This window comes from Aethina tumida, chromosome 3, assembly GCF_024364675.1.
Source record: "Aethina tumida isolate Nest 87 chromosome 3, icAetTumi1.1, whole genome shotgun sequence".
Classification (NCBI taxonomy): Eukaryota; Metazoa; Arthropoda; class Insecta; order Coleoptera; family Nitidulidae; genus Aethina; species Aethina tumida.
The window spans coordinates 14,821,614-14,848,065 of NC_065437.1; the positions used below are offsets into that span (position 1 = coordinate 14,821,614).

Genomic DNA, 26,452 nt, shown 5'->3' on the forward strand with positions numbered 1-26,452 from the left:
TAATATAATTTTTAAATTTTATATATTTTTCTGTCTATTTTTTCAATGAATATTTTACTTTCTAAGTTATTTTTACATTTATATATTTGACTAACATTTTTTTCTGTACAGTGTTAATTTTCTAATTATTTAAAATGTTTATTTCTTTTTTTCCAAATTTTTCAAATTATCGTATTATTAATTATTCAAAATATTGTTTTAAACATTAGTTCCAACTTTTTTTTAACCAGTTCAATTCAAAGACATTTCAGTTTCTATATTCCTTCAAAGTTTAAACAACAAAAAATATTGTAATATTGAAGCACAGTAAATAATATTTCGGTCACGTCTGTCAAACAATAAAAGCACTTGAAAGACGAAAGTTGGCGCACAGACGTTGAACATCTGTTTGGTGGCAACTTTTATCTAAACAATATCAAATGTTAAAATTTAAATTATTGTTCTCTCCCTTTCATCCCCTTATTTTCAGCTGGGAATCACAATCACACAACTAATCCAAAACTGAACAAGGCGCACAACTTCTGCGTACAAACAAACACTTTAGTTGTGAATTGATACCATGTAAACAATATGTTGATTAGATGACATGCATTGTTTTTAAATCGTTTTCATTGTAACATGTTTTAATGAAATGTTTGTATTATTGTTTTATCCAATCTATTTTTAAACAAGAATATTTTTAGTATTTATTTTTAATGACAGGCTTGTTTAATTTATGTCAGAATAAAAATTAAATGTAGGTTATTTTTTAATTGAGTTTTACATACAATAAATCAATAAAGTGTGGCTCCCCTCTATCAAAAACGTAGCATTTTTAATGGAGTCTGCAACCGATAATTATCGAAAATGGGACCATTTTTGTTATCTAGTAATTTACAGTCGAGTAGTTCGTTTATTGCGTTCCGTCAATCCGATTAAACAACAAACAATCCGTGCAGACGTTCGAAATAATAAAAGTTGCAACGCGTCGTGTGAAATTCAATTGCACACATGTTTTATCGATTCGATGGAAATTAATTTCGTTTCGTTTCAATTTTGTCACCGAAGGGCTTTTGTGTCACATCATAGTGAAATGCGTCGAACAGTAAAATTAATTTATTTTAAAATTACATAAAAAAATCATTGAGTTTGGCGGTTCCTTTCGTCCACGTACGGGTCCCACTGCGCCTGATAATAGGTGGCGGCCAACGGATTTCCGAGATCGTACTTCTTGGCGAAGTCGGTGAGGGAGAAATTCAGTCTGTTTTCTCGAGACAATGCCTTGGTTCTGGGCTCGTCGAAGGTCAGCTTTCCCTTCTGCTCGAACACCAAAAATATATATCTAAAGACCAAACAATTACTATACTCATTCATGTTTTTTTAAATAAAAGCTTACCTGTGAAGTCCAGTTCCTTTGGGGGCACCAGCACCGCGGTACTCCGTAATCACTTCCGCCGACGGTGAATCAATGTCGTTGCCGGGAATGTTGCCGACTAGCCAGTGGTTCACGGGTCCCAACTTGGGATCCTCTCTCGACGGAGCGTCAGGATCAACGTTGGCAAACAGATAATATTTATTCGGGTCCGCGTTCCACGTCACCTTTGGCTTGTCTTTCACCTGTGTCGGTGTCAGTTCCACACCGTTCTTTACTTCCAAGTTGCCATTGTAAATTACCGACAATGAGGATTGGGAAACTGGTTTATCCAAGACTTTGGGAATTGGCTCCAAATCTTCGACCATTTTCTGATTGGAGTATCGAATTTGTATTAAAATAGAATGTGTGTGATGGTTTATATTGGGAGAATCGAATTTTACACGCACACTCGCGTTGTTAGTAAGTAGGCAACTGGCGTTTACTTAATATGTAATTTTAAATTTCACCTTGAGTAATAATCACTGCTATGTTTATTTATTTAGTGATTAAATGGTATCTCACATGCTATCACATTGTTAAAAATGTAAAATGCTTAAAAAATTTTTTAAAGTTATAATTTAGGATACCAAAAGCTAGTAAAAGGAATTTTTAAATTAATGAGCTTAAAGTATTGAATTATTTTAAAGCTAGTTAAAAAATATATAAGTGTTTAAAGTTTTTCCAAAAATTAATGTTCTTGAAAAATTAACTAAAAGCTATCAATTCTCAAATTTTTAAACTAGATTAAAAGTAGATTCTTTGAAAAGAAATTTTTAAATAAATGAGCTTAAAATATTAAACTGAATTATTATCAAAATTAGTTGAAAAGTAAAAAAAATATGGAGTAAATATATTATAAATAAAGAATAAAGTGTTAATGATCTTGAAAAATGATCCAAAAACTGTCAATTTTCAAAACTAATTGAAATGTAGAAGCACTGTAAAATGAATTATTAAATTAATAAGCTTAAAATTTTAAACTGAATTATTATCAAATTTAGTAAAAAAATATATATCAAATTAATAGATTATAAATATAAAGTATAAAATGTTTTCAAAAAAATTAGTCACCTTGAAAAATTAACAAAACTATAAATACTCGAATTTCAAAAATAATTTAAAAATAAAAATATTGTAAAAGGATTTTTTAAGGAACTTAAAATATGAAAATTTAAAAATAATTAACGTTAAAGATTTCTCAAATAATTAAAACTTTGAAATATTATTCAATATTGTAAAATTATTATTATTGGATTAATAAATATTAAACTGAATTAATTATTTTAAAATGTGTCTAATTAATAAATTATAAATAAAGTTTTCATAAAAATTTGTGACCTTGAAAAATTAACAAAAAACTATAAAATTTCAAAAAAAGGAATTTTTAAATTAATGAGTTACTTTGGAATTTAAGGAGCCAAAAAATTGAAATAAAAAAAAAAAACATAAAAATCAAGTGGTAAAAATTTGGTATAAATATTTGAAAAAGTTAATATAAAATAAATATTATAAATGTATATATATATATACATATATATATATATATATATATATATATATATATAAATCTTTAAAAAATAATTCCAAATTATATTAAATTATTTGTATTATAGATTAGAAAAACAATAAATTCGTTTAAAATTAAAAATTAACACTAAATCATTAAGATTAACAATATTTATAATTATAATTACCTTGCTTGTAGAAATCTTAATTCGACGTGCAATAACTGATAGTTTATTGACAATTTCCAAATTCCTATTTATAACTATGTAATACATATCGTTATCTTTTAATAACCACTTAATATATACTCGAAAACCACTGATAAAATTGTGCAAGTCAATATTATGGAAAGGACGAATCACTTGTGATAAAACACAGGGAGAGAACGACGTCTAAACCAAATTGTTATGAATGTCAACAGTAAAACAATGAAAAATCAAAACCTATTTTAAACAATACAATAAAATTTTTTACCCGATTATTGACTTAACGGTTTCATTTCTTACTCTACTTTTTCTAAATGTAAATATTTGCAAATGATAAAAACGGACAAAATTAAATTTAAACTTCGCCTAATTCGCTGAATTACCAAATTAATATTTACAACCGCAATTCCAGCAATAAACTCTCAAACTTCAACAATAAAACTTATTAAACGCGGACGTCCGGTTTTAATTGGAGCAATATCAGTAGTCGCAAGTTAAACCCGTGATTGGGTGTTTCCACTCTACCTAATAAACACACGACGGGGCGAACTTTTAATAAACAAAATTTACGGGACGAATTATTCGTCACGGGGACAATAAAACTTTCGAATTGTATTGTTTGAATTTTGCACGGGGAAATATGGTTTGTGTTTCACGATCCCGCAATGCGACCAAACGCTAATGGAAGACATGAAAATTTATCAGCTCTGTTTTACGACTACGTTTTTTTTTTTTTGGTATTCCCAACAAAATTGAAACAAAAAAAGTATCGTTTCTGGGTACTTTTGGCGAATCGAATTTTACGATTCTGAAATGTAAATGAACATATTAAATGAAGTTTCCTTTAATATTGAAACACTCTAAAACAAACTTGTCCTATAAAACTCGTTTTTAAGTAATTCCAACAGCCATAAACTCACAAAACTGCTCTAAATATTTAATTTGAAACACAAGACGGGAGAAAAGCTTTTAAAATGTTGACATCCACTTTGCTACTGCAAAGGAAATGTTTGTTTTATGCTTTCATTTTAAATTAATCGATCACACGGGTTATTTTTTATTAATCAAAGTTGAAATATGTTGAACAAATTGTAAATTCGTTACTAAACTAATACGATTAATGTTATGAATGTTAATCGTTTTATGTTTCGTTTAAATGGGTATGAAATTTATGAATTTACTAAATATTTTTCAGATTTAAATATTCGTTTAAGTTTAAAGGCAAGTTTAATTTACTGTCATAAAGCATAAATATTCCGAGCTTTTAAAGTTCATTTAAAGGAAATAACTTTTTTAATTTTACAGCTTTGATTTTAATATTAAAGTGCAGGTTTTTATTTTTCTTATTATAGTTAATCCATGGATTATGATTAATACATATTTTTTATCAATAATATTTGCACAACATGTTTTGTATCGTCATATTTTACTTTTTTAGAGTAAAAATTAATTTAACTACTTTTAAAATAATTCAGAAGTAATTGAATATTTCAAATTTATGTCTTTTTTAATCTCATCTTAAACATAAGAACTTTATGAATTTGTACAATGGAATAATATTAAATTATCTACGGTAAAATTTTTGAAAACCACGCTAAAGATCCAGCTTATCAAATAATGTGACGAAAAAAGTGGTTTTAATAACGGAGATTCATATCGAACTATTATTTTGAAAGTATGTGATGAATGGTTTAGTAATATACAAAATAATAAAATTGTATTAGCAATTTTTCTGTATTTCAGGAGAGGTTTTGAATCGTTAGAGAACAATATTCTTACAGAAGTTGAATAAAAAATAAGATTGGATTTGATGCAACTTTGCTGATTGATTTGAAAATTACTTAACAAACCGATACTAAAAAGTCAAATTTGAAAGTTGTGTTTCACCCCAATTAACAAATAAAATTGGTGTTCCACAAGAAAGAGTGCTGAGATCTGTTTTTTTTTAACTTATACATAAATGATATTCCGAAATATGTTTGGAAGTATAATATTTATATGTTTTCAGACTGAACATTGCTGGTAATATTAATTATATACTTGAAACTGTAAATCAGGATTATCTATGATATCTAAATGTATCTGTGAAAATAATTTAAGTACAAATATATATAAATCTAAGCTTATGGCAATATATAAGCTTTATAAATTATCAATTATTAATAATAAGGTTCTTAAAATTTATATAAATGATTGGGACAGAAATTAAATATTTAGGAGTGATTATAGGTGACAACCTAAATTTTAAACTACATTATAATAATGTTTTTAAAACGGTTTCAATTAAGATTTATTTATTTAGGAGAATAGCTTACAATTTAGATGTAAACACGGGAATATTAATTTATAACGCATCTGTTATTCCACATTAAGTAAGTGAGTAAGTAAGTAAGTAATTTATTAATGTTAGATACAAATAGTTACACACATCAGACAGTTAGATACAGCTAAAATTCCGATTACAATATAAAACTAATTATCTTAAAACTAGGTTACAATCCAATCATTAAAATTATTACAAAAATATTCCTCTATTGAGTAAAAACACTTATTCAACAAATAATCCTTAAAAACACTAGCAAATTTCTTGACAGTCAGACACTTTGCTAAAGAGGGTAAATTATTATAAAATTTTATAATTCTGATGATGATTCTAATCCCAAAGAGGTATCATCCACGAAAAGTGTAACGTTCAATTCATTTAAGAACATAAGTAGGTCGTTATTAAAAATCAAAGATAGTAGCGATCCAAGGACCAATCCCTGAGGAACACCATTGGATACATTTATTTCATTAGACGTTTTATTTTGCAACGAACTCTTTGGACACGATTGTTCAGGCAAGATACTAGGAGCTTAGTGCTTTTGGGATCAAAATGATAGTACATTTTGGTTATTGTGCTTCAGTCTTGCTTAATTGCACCTTGAATGAAATAAATTAATTTTCGAAACTACAAAATAAATGCTCGGGAATAATAAAGTGGTCAATAAATATATTCCAGTCAAAGATATGTTGTATTAAGTTTTATGAACATTAAGTAAAGAATTATTCTTTGAATCTATAGAATTAGATTATGGATTACTCTATCAGATTTATATAGAAAAGTAAGTTATGTTATTGGCATTTATGAATATAATACTGGCGGAAAAGATGATTTTTATGTTAAAGCTGCCAAAACTCAATATTTAAAAAGTATAAATGAATAATGTATAATAAACAAATCACTGTGAAAATTTTCAAAATTATGAGGGGAAATTAAAAAGTATATGTTTGTACAATTGTAGTTTTTGTTTATTAAAATTTTTTATATGTATATACATTTTGTATTGTATTTATAAGAAAAACATTGGTGGCAAAAATATTATTTATAATTTTCATATAGGAATTAATTTTTTATGGACAATATAGTGATACGTGGAGCATAGTTATTTTTGTTTAAAATACAATAGTAAATATATAATATATTTGTATAATTGCGTAATCTTTGCGTATCATTAAACACGTTTTTTGTTTTGGAAAAACAGTGATAAGTGTAACAAATTTTTAATTTTTTTTTACTAAGACAAGATTTATGTGGAGAGAATTTAACATAATTGACTCGACTTATTTCGATAAACTACACTCGATTGCTAATCTTAATTAAGCATCTTTGATCTCTTTCTTTTTACTGGTTAATTAATCGGAAGATAGTAATCTTAACAGGAGGTGAATTTGATATGTTTTGTACACTAGGTACCGTTGTATGAAAATGTAAAAAAAGTAAAAATTGATGAGAAAATTTAGAAATTCTTATTTTAGAAAGTCTCATTTTGTCACTGTTAGGTTAACAGGTAAGATACATACGTATCTTGAGGAATTTACAACAATTTCGTAAATGTAAATTTCTGAAAATATAAAAATAATATGTATATATAAATAATAACATTTGTAAACTCTAACAAGAGATAAAATGTCCAATATTCAATATGTCAACCATTGTATGTGAAGGAATGTAGTTTATAGGTTATTGGCTGTACGACGGGAAATATTTCAGTTTAATCAGAAAGCGCTCGCCGTTCAGCAGCTTGCCAATGTCGTCGCTTCATTTTCAATAAGCCAGAGAGGAAACACGTTTCTGTTTCCATGTCCAGCTCAAAAAAGAGCAACCGTGAATACGGACGACAAAAAAAAGGAAAAGTTGTCGGCCGCAACGTAATAACTAAAATAAAACAGAAGTATTTCGAAAGTAAATCGCCGTCGGTAACACATGTCCCACACACACCTCTCTCCACTGCATGCCAGTAAAAAGCTCGCGCAAGCCCGCTGCCGTCTGGATGTTGTGGTCCAGAGGCGAGCCGCTCCGTACCGTAGTCACTGGCGACGTTCCTGCGAGTTCGGTTCACCGTGCACGTGTCCACGTTACCACCCCCACAAACGCGGGTTTATCGACGAACCACTCTTTACGTCCGACGCTCTCTGTGTGCGACTGGATCGACGGCGGTTGCGGTTTTCCATATCGGTCCGGTGAGTTCTCGTTGATGTTTTTTTTTTCTTAATTAGGATTTTCGTCCAGGGTAGGATGCGGCGAGGGGGTTTTTCGACGGAAATGCGAAAAGGGGTTAGGAAGTTGAGGAGTTTTGAATTGGTTTTTGGCACGCCCACCTCTTATAAGCACATGGCCAAGGTTGCCGGTAAAAGGATTATTTTTCGGATCATTTTATGAGAAGATTTTGTTCCTGCTAAGTTGAGTGTGCAAATTAGTTTTCAAAATCTATTCAAATTTATCATAAAACTGCTCCATAATTAATGTTAAATGAATGAAAATGTTAAAAATATTTATGGAAAATGTTTTTTTTTTCAAACGTTTTGTGGACACAATTGTTTAATTAATGTTCGATATTCAAATTATTTTATATTTACACAAATTAATGATTTTCACAATTATTTAATTATAATTTTACATTTACCATTTAAAATTAATGTGATTAACATTATTATTTATTTAATAATTTTATTACATATTTACGTGCCACTATTTTACTGATTTGATGAAATACTTTTTGATTAAATAAATATTTTTTTTTCATTATATTGTTTATTTTTTATTTGAGGGAACTGATCAAATTCATTTTTAAGGTAAAATATGTAGTTGAAAAGTTTTTGTAAAGTTTTAATAAAATACATATTTTTCACAATAAAACAATTTCGAAAACTAAAATATTTAATTGTAGTCGAATAAAATTCAGCTGTTGCCAAATTTAGAAATGAAGGGAAGCTTCATCTGAAATGAAGAGCGCTTTTAATTAAATATTTAATATTACAAAAGGAAGCGGAGAACAAAATTAATTAAAATGTTGTAAATAATCAAATGTTTGAAACCGCTTTTTATTAAATAAGGTGTCAGATATATCAGACAACAATCGTAAACAATTATATCCAACTAATTAAGGCTCTTCCTTTTATTTAACAAAATGGACGTACACGTTTGCGTTCTGTAAAATCGGACAATTAACTCTTGCTCACCTCACGGAACATCCCTCCGGTTAATTGGCAGCGAAATTAACTCCGGGGCGTCTGTTTCACGTTGCGGTTCCTAAAATGTTTCTTTTTTAATTATTAATTAATTACGTTGGCCAAATCAAAGAACAAAGGGCAAGGAAACCTTTTCCAAGATCCTTACGCAAACGGACCCGTCTTCCGTTTCATACTTCCGGAAACAATCCAATTTAATTTCGTTTTCTTTTTTCCGGACCGATGGAAATTAATAAATCTTCGCTTTCTTGCGTCCGATTTCACGGAAATTCATCTGTTTCGGTTTCAATTAGTCTTGCCCGTCTAGATAATATTCAGTATCAGAAAAATACAGAGAAAACCCCAATCGGTTTCTGTTTCTTATATTAATTTAATTTATTTGTTACTTTTGGTAAAATTTTGTCTGTTCTGGCAGAAGAGGGTAGATCCGATAGGAAATTCCATTCGGAACTTACAAACGTTCTAAGCCAAATTTGGGGTTTGTCAAACCGAAAGTTTTACGTTTATCACCGCTCGTACGTACGGAGCTCATCCTTAATGTGATTAGGGCTGATAAAATCGTCTGTTAACATTACTCATAATTAATTCATGCGAACGGTGTTGTAATATGCATAACGCATCATATTTATGCGGGGTTTATGTGCGAACGTTAATTACTACCCATTGATGCATCTTTATTGTTAATATTCAGGGAATTTTATAATTAATCAATTTGAATAAAATACCTTCCCCAAAATAATTTCCTTTAGTGTTCTGGAAACATTCGTATCTTCAAAAAAGTCGTAGGTTTAATTAATTAACATCTAGGCGTTGTTGCGCTGTTTCTTGGGCCAGTGACGTGTTCCACCCGGTAAATAATCGGTTTATTAAAGGGCCACGACCGTTGTGACTAACGCGAGGGTGCGTCACGGGGGCTCGGCCCAAATCCCCCGGCTAACGATGGCCGAGACGGCACCACGAAAGAACGGTTTCGATTGCGAATCTCTTCATTACCATAATTCCGGCCATAATCCCGACGAATCTCGGCGGTCTATAACTAATTTAATATCTCTATTAACTCGGACCGGCTGCGTGCCACTGATATCGTTCGACAATCCCCGGTGTTTATGGCTAAAAACTACACCGATTTGAAAACGAAAGTTTTTGATATTAATTCGGCACACAACGGACGGTCTTGGGGGTATTAAAATATGCACGTTGACGTTGTTTAACAGTAGTTGGAAATTAGAGTGCGTCCGTACCAGGTTAACGGCCTCGGAAATGGTGGTCGGGCTAATGGAGTGGTGTCCGTTTTGGGGTGGCGTTACGCCCTGCGGGGTTTGATCCGAATAGGCAAGCAGATTTTTGGACAAAGAGATTTTTAATATACGTTTATCTGTTAATCAATTTTAAAGAACATATTAAAGCATTTTATTACTATATTTTGTAATTACTCAACCAATGACTACGGAAAAATTTCTTATAAAAATGAAATGAGAAAAAAATAAATGATAAATAGGGGTGTTTTGGACTTAAATGGTTCATCCTGTATATACGTATAAAAATGATTATTCTAAGAGCACTGCTAACGTCTACTCTAACATTTTTATATAAAATATTGAAGAATCACTAAATAGATATTTAGATAATTAAATTAATTGTAGGACTGGTTTCCACTTAAATGAATCGCCCTATATAATTAAAAGACCGTTAGTACATAATTGATTTAAATTCACAGGGAGCCATGAAAGGCATAAAGTAAAAAGTATCTATAATATTTTTTTGAAAAATGAAATAGTAGATAATTTAAAAAAAAAATTAGATTGACCTGTTGTAAAGTGCACACAACAAGGACAGAAATATAAATAAACATTATAGATACTGACATCCAATTCAAGTAGTACAGCCCGTATTTTTAATATATTTTAATAAGTTGCTATAATTATGAGCATCACTGTATATTTTCGACAGTGATTATTTCAAAAACATAAAGAGTATATTATGCACATTAAAATTTACGTGTTAATACATAATTGATTTAAATTCACAGTGAGCCATGAAAGGCATAAAGTAAAAATTTGCTATAATATTGTGTTTTGAAAAATGAAAAAGTACATAATTTTTTAAAAAAAGTTAGATTGACCAGTTGTAAAGTACACACAACAAGAACAGAAATAAAAATAAACATTATACACACTGACATCCAATTCAAGTAGTACAGCTCGTATTTTAATATATCTTAATAAGTTGCTATAATCATGACCACCACTGTACATTTTCAACAGTGATTATTCCAAAAACATAAAGAATATATTGTGCGAATTAAAATTTACGTCTTAGTTCATAATTGATTTAAATTCACAGGGAGCCATGAAATACATAAAGTAAAAAGTTTGTGTTTTGAGAAATGAAAGAGTATATAATTTTAAAAAAAAGTTACATTGACTAGTTGTAAAGTACACACAATAAGAACAGAAATAAAAATAATGTAGTACAGCCCGTATTTTTAATATATTTTAATAAGTTGTTATAATTATAACCACCACTGTACATTTTCGACAGTGATTATTCCAAAAACATAAAGAGTGTATTGTGCGCATTAAAATTTACGTGTGTGTTTGTTGTGTTCAAAATATTTAAATTTGTTCATTTCCACATTAGGGAACTGCAACCGGGGCAACGTTTTTGTTCCCTTTGCCAGCCTTTCAAAGCTGACACAATAATGTTTTCTGAAAATTTAAATGTGTGCTCGTTGCTCCATTGTAATTATAATGTATACTTTCCACAAATTCTATAAAGCGAATTGTTTTGTTATGTTTAACGCCGTCCACAGTTCCCAAAAGAAAACACTAAAATAACGTTTAATTTTTAAAATATCTATTAACCTAACTTCCAAATGGAGGGCGGCTAAATCGTTATTAGTCGGCATATTTTCGTCCACGCAACAACCCCCATATCAATTTTAATGACCGTCCCATCTGGACTCGAATAAATATATTGCGGTGACCATTGTGACGCGGGGTCAATCTCCAAGATGGATGACACGGGACGTTTCCGGCAACAAAACGTATTCCAGTTCCGACGCCGAATCCGACCGTCCATAAATGAGGGGTCCAATTCGGGAATGAGAACGGGAAATTTGCTTGGAAGGCTTTCGGGGATTTTTTATTCGGCTACAAAGGCAATTTATCGCGGTTCAAAATGGGCATATCTTAACATAATTAACTCTTTTAAGGGTGAACTGGGTCTTTGAATGGCGGTACATAAATAATCCGCGCGGTGTGGTATAATGGAGCCGTACGATTGTAAATTTTAAAGTAGAGCGTTTCCATTGTTTCACTTGACCATATTCGACTGAATATTTCATCTTAAATTATTGCGGCCGCCGCTTAAATTATTGAGCATCGACATCCACTTAATGTATTAAGCAATATAAATATTATGTGTATTGTCTAACAGGTTTACAACTTCGGTTTATGAACTGAGAAGTAGTTAGATGTAAACCATTAAATATTCCGGCACCATGTTTTTAAAATAATTATGTCGTATAAGGCGAAACTTTCTAGGCTTTATTTTCATTAAGAGCTTTAAAACTCGAAACGTTTTATACTAATGAAATGAAAACAGGGAACCGGATATTATAAATCCGAGACAAAGTAAACATAAGGAAAATTAAATAAGACAATTTCGAATGGTTTAATTGCTGCAAAGACAAACGAATACATCTTTCCCTTTATTTTATAAAAAGAGAAAATATTTTTCAATTTATGCCCTCCGAGTCGGGCACAATCCAACTTAATTTGTCTACAACCGTTTCTTTTATAGTTAAGGGTTCCCTGAACAAACGAACGTCATGCAAATATTGACTCTGTCAAAATTAATTACTATGTCATATCGGCTTGATTATAATTAACCAAGTTTGATTTTGTTATATTATGAACGTTATTTGCAGTTAAATTCGTAGATTAATTATTTATTGTAATAATGTATAAATGTTAAATGTAGATGAAAAGTCAACAACTTAAATACTCATGCGTTTATAAATAAATTAAAGTTTTCGTAAAATAATACGATTAAAAAAATGCAATTTAATTAATTCACTTAATTTTAAATATTTGAATTCGTTTGTTTATATTTAAGCGTATCCGCCAATTTTACAAAACGATATAATCAATTGCGCATTCACCATTTTTTGAAATATGTTTATTTTTGATTCTTTTCGAATTATAAATTAATTATTTATTTTTAAATAAATAAAATTAATTAAAAGTCTTTTAATTATTAAAATAAAAAGAGATTTAATTTATATTTTATTCAGAGCAATCAAACAAAATAAATAAAAAAATTTTGTTTAAAAATTAGCATTAGTTATTAATTACTTATTTAAATTCACCAATTTTATATTGTGTCCTAATTATGGCCGCACATTTATTGATTCAATTTAAATAAATAATATTTCAAAGGACAGACAAAAGACTAATTAGAGCAGATTTTATGCAGATAATTGAATTTCAAATTCACCAAAAAACTGTATAATAATTGTATAAACAATTAACAAACAGTTATACATTCATCATTGATCTAAAAGTTTGTTTGTTTATTTGAAATAAATTTTTATTATTTGATTGTTTAAAGTTTAAACATTGTTTATGTTGTATTGCCAATACCTATAATAATTATTTTATGTTATTGTTGTGTCTGCTAACTTTTTACTAAATTGTATTTCATTGCTAACTATGAATTTAAATCGATTAAAGGTAGTGGTATTTTATCTATTATATTTATTTAATTCTTGGTCGAAGTAAAACAATAATTCGGCGTTATCAAGACCGAGAGAAACAGGAAGAGATGGTTAAAAGTTTATAGCTAAATAAGTCAATTGTTTTCCATATTATTGAAAACTTGGCAAGTGGTAGCTTTGAAAAAATTGATTTTTGAGTTCGAAAAACTTGAGAGAAAATCGATAACGGAACAATATGAATGTCAAAAACCATTTTATCGTGTACTGAAATTAGGGCCAATGTGGTGGGAATGGGACATAAAATTATTTCAAGGACTGTGAGAAAATGGTTAGTGGATCAGATCTACAAGAAAAACCTTGTTTTTGAATTTTGATATGTTAGGATCACATTCAATCAACCCTATTTAATTTAAATGAAAATAGACATTTTAAGCGATATATTACTGTTAAATTAAATAACACAGATTAAATTATTAAAATAAAAAAATAAATTTTCTCTATGTATGTCCAGCTGAATTAAGAAATATACTTATATGTATGTAATTTATTTTATAAGAATATTATATTTCTTATAATACAGTATAAAACAACAATAGTACATTAATATTATTTTAACTGCTCACATTAAATGACCTCTACTATATTTTGTTTAGATCACTAATTATTAATTAATAATTATTCATTTACTTTTTTCAAGTTTGCCATGAGTAGCTATAATTATGATGCTAGTCTCATGATGATATTTGTCTTTTCTGGAGAGCATTTTATTTATGAGGTTATTTTTAATGAAATCGGAAATAAATTGGTATTGTTAGATTCACCAAAAAGTTTGCTTTTCGAAAAGTATCTGTCAAATAAGGTGTGCCATCTGAAAAAATATATAGTTAGACTTGAAAATGTGAAGTGACAACTTATCTTATTGTTATTTGTCAAACTAATCACTGAATCTTTGCGATTGTAATTTAAAAATTGTAAACTGTATTTCCCGTAAAAAAAGTAACCGAAAAATAAAAAATGTTCGAAAACCCTTCTTTCTCCGAGAGGCCTAGAAGTTATGCCGTGTCTAATGGATTCGTTGACACCCAATACCGACATTACTAGTTATTATTAAATAAAACTAATTGAAAACAATATTCGCTACTGAAATAAAGTTAAATTTTATTTAATTTGAATTAAATAAAATGCGTTCGCTGAATTTACGAAATAATCAAAGCACTTTTAAATAGTTTACTTGCTAATTGAATAAATAATTGAAGTAATAAAGACGTTACGTTTAAAATTCATACGGTTACCGCAAAATAAAATTGCAACGCGTCCACCAAGACGGTTGGAACAGTCGCGCAAACACTGCAGTTTAATAAACGTCGAGACGTGGATGCGGTCGTGGATTGCGCCGCAGACAAATATGTATTGGGACTCCTTTATTGAAAAATAAGATGTTCGCCGTGGTAAAAAGTCAACAACTTAACTTCCGGCTCCCAATGATTGACAGTCTTATTTCCGGTCGCGTCGGTTTTTCCATTGCGAACGTGACTTTTGCAAGACAATCGACCTGGATCTGAACGTGCGCGCAACATAAATCCACCACCGTGACACGCTCGAGGATTGTTCATCGGTTTGTTTTTAAATAAATCCACACTTGACACCGTGTTATTGGAACTTTTTGATGACTTTTTGCTATACATTTTAATTGTGATACGCGATTATTTGCGTGTGATCACGAATATTGGAAATGAACAACCTATTTCGACATGAGGGGACGGTTTTTATGTTAATAAGGTTTTAATTACTGCGTATATGTACGTTTATGTGGGTGTTATGCACAGATTTAATATCCAATGTGGGAGTAACGTGTCAAATGTTCGTTTGAAATTAATTAGCTTTCGTATTACGTATATATAGTTGTCACATAATTTGTATTGCATATTAATTTTATTTAATAGTCTGAGGGAGCTATACACTTTTTGTGAATTTGTAGTAAATTGTAAATTATTGTTGTCAATTTTAATAAAAAAACAAAACAATTCTTATGTCGAAATTTTTGAGAGATTTTGTTTTATTAAATAGTTCTAATATTCAATTTCATATATTAAGTTATAAATTATTTTTGATATTTATATTTTAGTTTTGTTCAATATCAGCAGTAAAAGTGATTTTTCCTTTAAATATTAACTTATGAGTAATAATTGATTAATATTTAATTTGAACGTTAAGAATATAAAAAATAAAATATTAAAAAATTAAATGAAAATTTTAAATCTTTCACTTACTTTTATCAGTACACGTAGGAAAATGAGAGAAAATTTGTATCAATATACATTTTATGTATAAGGAAATCTTATATCCATCGATTTTTTGATATTTAGTTTAATTATGTTAAACCATTGAAAGTGATAAAGTTATTGATTCTTTAAAATGCACCAAATTAAGGAATACCATGTACAACATTTCATTAATAATGACATTCCAATATTAAAATTAGTAGCTTTACAAACATTTTAGTTAACTCATCAATATGTCAAAATTTCTGGAAAATAATAACACAAAAACTATTGGGATTAAGTGTAGGACACATTATAAAAAATTTTTATCAGTTACTTGCAAAATATGAAACTCCAAAAATAGGTAAGGTATTCGATTAAAAATAACAAAGTTGATATCACTTCCGGTGAAACCGTAAAAAAATTATGTTTAAAATAAATTGGAGAAATAGTCAAGGTATAGTTGCTACAAAAATTTCAAATCAAAGTTAAAACGTACAAGATACTATTGGATTGTATTTTATATGTTATATAATTATAAATACTTTTTAAATAAAATTTAGTAGAATATTTTACACACAATATTTTATATTCGTTCAGGAATAAAGAGGATTAAAGAAAAAAATGAAATATAAACAAAGTATTTAATGATATAACAATATAAAAGGTACCGCCACATTTTAATATGAACCTAATATAAATTAAACAATAAATAAAAAATAAAATATTATTTTAAATTTTTCTCTTTTTTTGTAAAAGTACATACTTTCTTAAAAATGTATTTAATTTAAAAATTTTATTTTTTTTGTTTTATGTTGCTTAAATTTTTAAATTAAGTAATAAGTACTACCATAGTAAAATTACTTTTTTATATTGTTAATTTTTATTTTTTTGTATAAGAAATGCTTATACAAAAGTTTTTTAATATTAAATTTAATTATGCCTATACATGTATATGATGTTCCAGAGAAAATAGCAGTTATTGATGTTTCAAGTGACTCTGTATATGTCATATTTAACTTCAGTAAGTAGACTGCAAAATTTATTGTAAAAATAGATATTTATTTGATAAAGAGAGACTGTTTATTTTAATATTTCAATTATTTTTAAATGCATAAATCTTTTAAAATTGTTATGGAAGATTTTCATACTTTTTTCTTCTCTAAAGATCTTTATCTAGATTCTGACAGTGTGTATATGTATCAATAGTTCATATTTATTTGTTTGAGAGAAATTAGAAAATATTCATAAGTATACAGTATGTAAAAAATATTATCTTTAATTTATTTATCACAAAATTGTTTAAATTTCCCCTTATTAATAAGGTGATTGATGTTTTCTTAGCAATTTGCATATGTAAAAATTTTCATTGAAATTACATTTCAATGTTTCAGTTGTTTTCATTATTTTAGTAGTTTATATTTTAAATTTTCGAATATCTTTATTCATTAAATAGTAATTATTAACGTTGTTAGCAATTTGAGTATGTTATATCATCGTATACAGTCTTAACCCCGTCAAACACAGAAATAACTTCAGCCATTAGTTCGGGGGTAATTTGAGAGTCGACACTTAACGATTTAAATAAAACAACCGCCATATAAGTTCGTAGTGAAATATCGCTGGTATATAGAAAGGGGGTTGTAAATCTTGATGAGGAAAGTTGAGATATTACCGTTGCTCGTACGATATTAACTTCCATTAATAAATTTATTAGCCACAATACGTTTATTCGGGACTTATGCCACTTGGCAAACGGGTCGTAAGTTGGCCCGCCAAACTTGCACAATACATCACACAATTCGCGCTACGTTAACTTGCACGATTTGGGAATTAAGCAGTTGTAGCGACGTTCTTTTTTTTACGTCCCACATTCGAGTTTGTATTTATGATGGTGTTACAGTTTCCGAGGACAATAGGGAACATTTCTCAATTAGCTTGAACGAGTATAAACATAACTTCAGCGAATTTAATTGCAACGGGAATTTTAACCGGTAAATAACTCACCACTTGTACCGAAAACAGTCGGAAATATTTCAGCGGCATTGTAAATTTTAATTTCGTCCCGAATAAACGATACAATCTCACAATTAGTTCCGTCCGACTTGTTTGTAATTCCGGTGAATGTGGCGCTAATTGCGAGCCGAATTATGGGAACGGAATGCGATAAATAAAACGCAGGGGAGGCTCAGTTTAATGCGGGCACGTCCGTCGGAAAAGAGCCTTCGCCTTTTTTCGAAAATTACGTAAGTTTGCCGAATCCTCGGACTGGCTTTAGTTCGGACGTGAGCCGAAAACAAGAACTAGCGATAAAATCGATCCGCGACGTCGTTTGCAAATAAATAAAGGGGGGTGGGATTAAGGAAGCGCATCCCCCCGTTTCGCTTCATTTAAGTCGGTGCTTTTCGTTTGAATTTTTTAAATATCTCTCTCTTTCTCTCTTAATTGTTTCGTTTAATTCCGTATTTAATAAAACTGACTGGAAGAATTGCCTATTTTTATTATGTTCACAAAAAAATTAGCTTACTCTGCTAAGGCAACACGAGCAACACAAGATTAATATTATCTGAAGTCATAATCTCTCATAAAGTTTGTTAGCAAAGTACCTGGATGCAGGTCGGTATTTTTAAGGGTGGTGGGTTCGTGTTAAAACGAGGGTAGGACAGTGTGTTGCGGTTAACAGAGGGTTGTTTAATTATTTCGTCTCGTTGGCCGTCTCTGTCATTCAAACAATGTTATTTTCGGTTATATACGTTTAACTGTTAATCCCATTAGTCGGGATGTACAAAGGACCCTGGACCGATTAGTTCGTCTTTTGTAACTAATATGTGCAAACATTTCTGTCCATGTATCGAGACTAAATCAGTACAAACGTAGTTGAATAATTTAAATTTGTATATCTTTTAATTTTTATACTGTTACAAATTTAAATATTTAAATTTAAAAGAGTGTTAGGGCTAATAAATAAGTCAATATGATTTCAACACAATAAATATATTTTTTATCAATTTGTGGACTTAAAATTAAATTGTTTGGTAAAATAAATTCATTTCAATTTGTGTTCAATTCAATTTTGTGTTTTAAAATTATTTATTTTGGTTTGATTTTGTTATCAAATAAAGGTAAAAGTAATTTACAAACCAAATTTTTTGGATTAATATTAATTAATAACATATTTGTACATTTAACTTTATTTATTTAACACAACAGCTAAATTAAGAATAGGCTAATAAACCCTTGCGCATATTCAACTCTCATAATATACAATTTTAAGTAAATAATTAAATGTATTTGAATTAAAATATTATACAATTAGTTTCTATTTAATTGATTTAAGGTAGGTATTTTTAATATGAAAATTTATGTTGCCTTTATTATAAGTTAAATCAGAAAGGAATTTTTATTAACATTCCACTAATTTTTTAAATTGCGCATCCACCATAATTCAAAATATTCTATCAAAATATAAATGATTTAAAATAATTTAAACAATTTGATAAAAAAGTTTTCACGAATTTATATATTTAAAGCTTAGTATTTTTTTTTTTTTTTCATTTTGTCACAAAATAAAGTTAAAAGCAATTTACAAACTACGTAATTAAATTTTAGTCATATTTGTACCTTTATTTATAATATATTTATTAAATTTTACTGTAAAATTTATAGAATATATATGAATATGCACGAGTGTAGTGGTTAATATTATAAACTTTTTAAAATGTTATATATTATGGACTTAATCATTTTGTTTATTTTTAACTGTTAAAGTATTTTTAATTTACTTAAAAGTTCTCTTATATTCTATTTTAAAAACTAATATTTTCTTATTCTATAAGATGTTAGATTTTTTTGAATTGAAATGGACATAAATATATCAACTTTAATCTTGAAACGAATTTCTATTGCTTAAATGAGCAAATAGTTAATTAGACATTAACACTTTGTGTAATATTCTATTTGCTTTATAATTTTAATATATCTCCGAGGTATAGACTAATTTCTGAATATATAACATACTCTTATTTCTCCAAGTTTCTTGAATTGCTATGAAGAGTTCTTTAAAATTTTATAACATTTATGTCGAATTTGGATATCAATATGATCCCATTAATATTTACTGTAGGGTATCTGGAGATTGTGACAGCAAAGGCAAAACATAGATTGTTTGATCTTATGACAGAAGCTAACCACCATTTTCAAATATATTAAATATCATTTAAAACTACCATCTATTCTTTCAAGTTTTTTAAAATCGCAGAACATTTTTCGTACACTTTGCACATTTCTTTATCAATACAGGAAAACTCTAACTAGCAGTTGAACTACGACTCATTATTAAATAATTAAAATAAGCCAAAGATCTTTGGTAAATAATTGTCTGAATCGACACGGATCATTGAAATATTCTAAGGTAAAAAGTCACTATAGTTTTGCCCAATTTTGTAACCACTGGAGACATTGTTTTTTCCTTGCAGTGTAGTTTTTAATTAATGTCGTATTATGAATGTAATTTCAGTTCTTTCAAATACGTTTACAAAATTGAAATATTTCACACTGAAAATGTCATTAAATTTTAGCACCAACAAAAATGACTTCATTAATTCGACGTGTTTCGTCACTTCCATTTCTCCATGTCAAAAGCACCGTAAAAATCACTTTCGCATGCCGAGCTTCAAAAAGTCACAAAAGTTAAATTTGTCCGAATTTTCATTCGTTTTTTTTTTTTTGTATACGATCCTTGACAAATAAAACCTGTTTTTGACCCGCTACAAAACACCGGGAGTGTTCTAATTTATAACCGGCGAGAATTTTTGTAACGCTTTGATGTCTGCCACCTTTTATACTTTTCTCGTCTCTTTTCTCGCCCACATACAGTGTTTTGTACCCTATACTGTTACATTTATGACCCTCCGGTATTAACTTTGTTCGCATCCGAATAGCCGTCCTACATTGCGTTCATTTTCTTTGGAAACATGTAAAACGATTTACGTGCACTCAGTGGCGCCCAGTGTGAAACGCCTCTAATACGGCGTCGCTAAGTGAAACTGAAGTCACACCTCCTGTTTAATCGGCAATTTTTGTTTGCGCTTATCTCGTCAAATAATCTAAATTTGCTTCCTAACAAACAACATGATAATGGGCGTATTCCGCATATCCGAACATAAACAGCATAATTAAGCCATTAATTTTCTCGCCTCGCAAGACAAATACAGTTTCCGATGGCGGTTCCGTTGCCATTATGTAGGTATCAGTATCAGCGATACGAATACCTTCGTCTTTTATCTAAACTATTAGATCTCCCCCTGGAAGGATCACGCTGGGGTTGTGTCTTTTATGTTTGTCTATTGACGCCGAGCAGAACACGACAGTACATCCCTGAAAGGTCCCGAAGACAATTTGCTGTTGATATTTTCAGAGGGGCGAAGAATTGTGCGTATTCATCATTACGAGGGTGCATTTGATGTAATACACTCCCCGGATTTATTGCCAATAAAAATGCGATTCCGTTTTAATGGGGGATAAATAAATAAATTCTTCTTGACCTTTTTAAAAGCCGACCGGTGTTGGATACGTGAACCTTTTTAAACATTTACCGGGATTGTAAAATTTATCCTGCGTCACGTTCGAATTTAATATATTATTCAGCAATTTTACTCAACCTTCGTGAATATTTTTCTATGGCCACAAAAACGTAGTTTTATTAGTTAATTTGAGCCGAGTGTTATTAAAGTAAAATAAAGCGTTGACGTGATGGATTCCCCCGAATTTTTACGGCACGTTTCGAAACTGGTGTCAAATTCGTTTCTCTCCCTTCGAAAGATATATCAAATTTAAGTAGAAATATGAGCGTCAACAGTTTCGAAACTTTGCCAATTTATATCCAGTTGATTTGAAAGGACGAGTGGAAATTTGGAAATTCGTGAAAAATAGTTAAACTTGGTTCCCAGTCATTTATCAGCCGAATACGATATTTTAAGTTGTGATTTATATGCGGCAGCCCATCGAATTAAGCAGGAAACCGAATCTTTTGAAAGGGAATTGATAATGTTTGTGGGATTTTATTACATTCCGATTGTGTTTGCACAACAGCACAAACGCCCGCCCTTCACTTTTATTAATGCTTCAAATTTCATGAAAAACGACTTAAACCACTTAATACGTTCTTAGTTTGGTGGTTAAGTGGATTAAGTGAAAAATTGCTGTGTAAAGTGCAACAATTTCAATTTCACAAAAGCATTTGTCAAGCTTGTCCGAAACGTACGATGTAAAATAAAACATTTATTTCAGCACAAAAGAGCAGACTTTCATAGAACAAAAGATTTATTGATTTCAATTGTCGATGGAATAACTGTGTTCCACATAATTGTCGCTGTTACGAAAAAGAGAAAAAAAAACACACAAAGTAGAATTACTAGGTCCAACAATTGTGCTCGGCAATTACAGAAGGAATTTGAAATGAGATTTGTTCAGTGTTTGAGCAAGGAACTCGAAGCGTACGGAAGAAGGGCAAACGGCGAATTAAACGTGTAATAAACGTATGGCCCTCAAACAAAGGAACTATCACGGGGGAAAACGCTGCAAACTTTTATATTTTCTCCGAAGGTTTAAATGTCGTAATTTCGATGTTTTCGCGTGCTTTTATTGTTTGTTTTAGTTTTGTGCCATTTTTTTTGCGAACCCACGTGAGTTTTGAAATAAAGTAGGTCAAAATATAGTAAAATTTTCGAATGGGGGATGATATGTGACGTTGTGTTCGTATACTCGCCTATTCCTTTTCCATATGAGTTTTTTTATGAAGAACAGTTTGATAAAAAATTCAACGGTTTCTCTTTGTTTCTCCCTTTTGTTAGGGACGTTTCGCGTTTTATTGACATCCTTAAATAAGTAGGCGAAACGCGAGAGCTCACGTTTTAATATAAATAATAAGATGTTTGTCGGTGTATTTAAATAATGGGTCCGGAAAAATATGTACAAATATTCTTTATGGTGACAAAGGGGCTGTCGTAAAAAAGGTTATTTGCATAGCGATAAATTATCTTTTTTATTAGGAAATAAAAAGGATGACAATTTTTTTAAACAAATTGCACAAATATATGGAAAAGGAAATAAAATTTTATAATAAAACTCATATTAATTTAGTTTAATTAACTTAATTACATAAGTGGTCAAAAATAAATTAATCCATTTTATTTGCATTAATTTTCATTTAATTAGATTGTGGGCATAATTTTAATTAAAATTAAAATTAAATTAGTGCTGAAATAGTTGTGTGTGTATGTGTAAATAATAACGTGAAAAGTGTGGACAGATGCAGTTTTTCAGTTATTTGTGTTTTTTAATGTTCTATTACTAAATTCGAAAGTAAAATTTATATTCGTCTATACTTATAGTTTTTATAAATACTATTTACAAGTGTAATTTTCTTTATATTACTTATTTAAAAATTATTTTCCACATGATAAGTTTATTTCTGTTATAAATTCTTTTGGATTATTTACTTTTAATTTTTGAAAATGTTTGTTTTTTATATTTATGTTAATATTAAACTTGTCCATTGTAAAAGTTTTTTTTTTTTCATTCTATGAACATGAATTTTATGTTATAATTCAAAAATTTCATATCAAAATGTAAAATTTAAAATTTTAAATTCCATTTGTATGATATATATGCCATATACAAGATATGTTTAATGAACTACACAAAATTAAATTACATCAAAAGGAGAAATAATTTAAATCTATTTAATCCTTTTATATTATTAAATGTTTAAATGTAATAAGCATGCTAATGCATTAATAATTATATATGATTTAAAATAATGCCATTAAAATGTTAGTTTTCATGAATTTATACATTAAAAGGTAAATATTACTGAACAAAATTCAATTAAAAGCTTGTTCTGTGTATATTTTCATTATGTTATAGTATAAAGTTAAAAGCAATTTACAAACTACGTAATTAAATTTTATTCATATTTGTACGTTTATTTATAATATATTTATTAAACGTCACAGTCAAATTTATTTTTTTATTATTGATTTTAATATTAAATTTTTTCATTTTGTATTGTTTATTTTATAAACATAATTCTTTATTTTCTCTTCTGAAAATTTATTTAGAAAAGTTTTATTTTACTTTAAATTAAATATTAATTATTATTATATTATGATTACTCTCCAATTTAAATATAGATTTTGTTTTCATTATTCGAAAAATTTGTAGGTGGGTAAATTATATATCTTATGACACCCAATTAGTTTAATTATTTGTAATTTTTTGCTATTCCACCACATTCAATTTTGGGGTTTCGATCTTCTCGTATAAGAAACAAGCGATAATCCACCATCAACTCTTCTCTGAAGCTTTGAAATCTCTTTTTTTATTTTAGTCATGTGTGGAATTTTCACTTTGTTCATCTCTTTGTGTACCTAAGACTGAAGAGAGAATTAATCTTAATTGTCTTGTGCGTATGCTTTGATATCTTCTTTCTATTTAAGTTGTCTTGGTGGAAATTTTCACTTTGTTCATCGCTTTGACTAACTAGGACTGAGGAGAAAATTAATCTTAATTGTCTTATTTGAACTTCGAAATAGAAAATGAATATATGAATATGTCTTAAAATGAATGAATATTAAATGAAACATTGCGACTCGTGCATATATATGTTATCATGTTTGTATTGTCCCAAAAACTTGTTAACGACTCCTGAAATGTTTTAAAGTGAACTTCGTTCAAACATTCATTAAATTTATTTGTACGATGTTAATGCCACCGAAAATATCCATTTCAATTAAACTTTTTTATGAGAGGAGAAAATTTGTTATTCAGGGAGCTGATAGTGTTCAAATATACTACCCATATAATTGAAATTAAAGGGACTCGATTACACAATTTTCTTCGGTTTACACAGATTACATTAATGAAAAATGTCAACAGCAACTGGCTGGAAAATTACTTTTGCAAACTATCATTCACATTTATTCTATAATTTCGACCACCACTATGTAAATATATTGCTTATATTTTAAAAATACTTTTTTAAACCTTTTTTTTCAATAATGGATTTGCATTTTAAAAATATATTTGTACTTTTAAAAATTATATATAAAAATTTATAGGCATACCGGTTGTTTCGATGACATTTATCAATATAAAGTGTTATTGAAACTTTCATAAGTGTTCTTCAATATCACGAAAAAAGTAACTCCCTGTCTTCTTCGGAAGGCGCGTCTATACGAACCGGGGTTGCGCCTTCAAGTAGTTGCCCTCCACATCACCATTTTTATTGAAAAAAATCCCGCGATAAACGGTCTTACGTGGGCCCCATAAAATCACACTTCGGCATGGCATCCCCGAAACACGGGGGACGGATATCAAGTGACCTGTAATATTGACTTCAAATTTTATTACGCGCTTCCGTCGTAAACCGTGGAGATAATATTCATAAAACGTGGCGGGCGAACGGGGAAAAAATAATTGGTTTTCGTGCGTGAAATCGTTATTTTATTGAAATCCGAAGGTCTGTCTATTAGACATAACTCCCGGAAACCACTTCAGCTTACGTCCGACCTTTGGCCAGTCGATAAGTGTCCGGGGAGTCGTATATTATTTATTCTAGGCCCCCGGGACGCGTCGTATGAGCGGTAATCAAGGGCGTGTATCGCCACACGCCCCCTACGCACCCCGGGGATTGTTTTATTTCATAGCTGCATACGACATGCAATTTTTTTATTAGCCATTTACTTAGCGAATCCCTGTTGATGCGCTCGATCAAACGGGAAGTGTCCCAGTTTGTTTTTTATTAATTTAATGAGGGGTCACGCACGTAATATTTCAAGTCGGGCTGATAAAGTTTTGCATAAATAAACCGAAACTGGCAATTGTTTCCGGTTCACGACAACGTGAGGTATTTTAGGAAATTAAAGTATTCGAATCGATATTGATTCTCGGCAGGGATGCTTTTAGTCTGGAAGCACCGACGTTAAATGGGCTTACGTTGCATTTTAACCCCCGACTTGTTTTGATAAGTGATTTTCTAACAGCATACCATTTCATCAATGATATTTCTGATTGATTAGAAACTCATCTCGAAGTGTTCCAATATCGCTCTGGGGAAAATTTAATTGCCTTATAACTTTTCCCCTTAACGTTAATTTTACGGCGGATCTAAATGAAAAAGTGAATCCGGGACGGTAATAATAAATTGCTTTTTATTATACCCCGGTATTAATTTAAATTTGATTGATTTCTATACCTATTTTTTTGATTATCCTTTTGGAAAATTCTAATTCACAACAGGAAAAAAAAATTGAATAGATTTATTGATGAGCTTAAGTGACGCAGAGCAGTCAGATGTGGAATTGTATGGGCCCATTTTTCATCACGAATATTGTGTTACGTAACACAAAAGATGGCCGTTAAAGTAGGCCAACCAAATAAGCTACTTTCAGTTAAAAAGAGGAGATTTAAGAGTATCCTGATAACACTTTTCCTGCTATCTCGAATCGTTTATATGTTGAATGGCGGAGCCGCCTCTCATTCTCCCATCCGGACGGCTAAAATCGAACAAACTTATTTAGCGCGTAACGACCAAGACGGTTTTCACCCCCCGTTTCAATTTTACGGCATTCGGATATTTATATAATTAAGCGGATATTTATATTATCGCGATGATAATGGAAGCAACTCCTTTCTACAATTCGAAATTTCAATATTGGAAAGTATCTTTTATCATTAAAATACGTTCGTGTATTTGTTAATTTTTCTTAATGTTTATTTCAAACATTTTTCTCATTAATTAATATTAATAAAATATTTATTTTAACATAAAAACTAAAACGTTAATGTACTGAAA

At 29.5% G+C, this 26,452-nt stretch overlaps 2 protein-coding genes across 2 annotated transcripts in view; one reads left to right on the forward strand and one right to left on the reverse strand.

Moving 5' to 3' along the window:
• Window positions 1-1,080: 1,080 nt before the first annotated feature.
• LOC109599698 (protein D3) lies at window positions 1,081-1,789 on the reverse strand. The gene is made up of 2 exons (XM_020015717.2): window positions 1,376-1,789; window positions 1,081-1,321 (listed from the first exon to the last, which is right to left on the reverse strand). The coding sequence occupies exons 1-2, from the start codon at window positions 1,717-1,719 to the stop codon at window positions 1,120-1,122; spliced, it is 546 nt and encodes a 181-aa protein (XP_019871276.2). The 5' UTR covers window positions 1,720-1,789; the 3' UTR covers window positions 1,081-1,119.
• A 5,708-nt stretch (window positions 1,790-7,497) lies between these two features.
• The window catches only part of LOC109599705 (C3 and PZP-like alpha-2-macroglobulin domain-containing protein 8), a 148,314-nt gene continuing 129,359 nt past the window's right edge, over window positions 7,498-26,452 (forward strand). The window contains exon 1 of the mRNA XM_049964454.1: window positions 7,498-7,608. The gene's annotated coding sequence lies outside the window, so the exon portion shown is untranslated. The remainder of the gene's footprint in view (window positions 7,609-26,452) is intronic.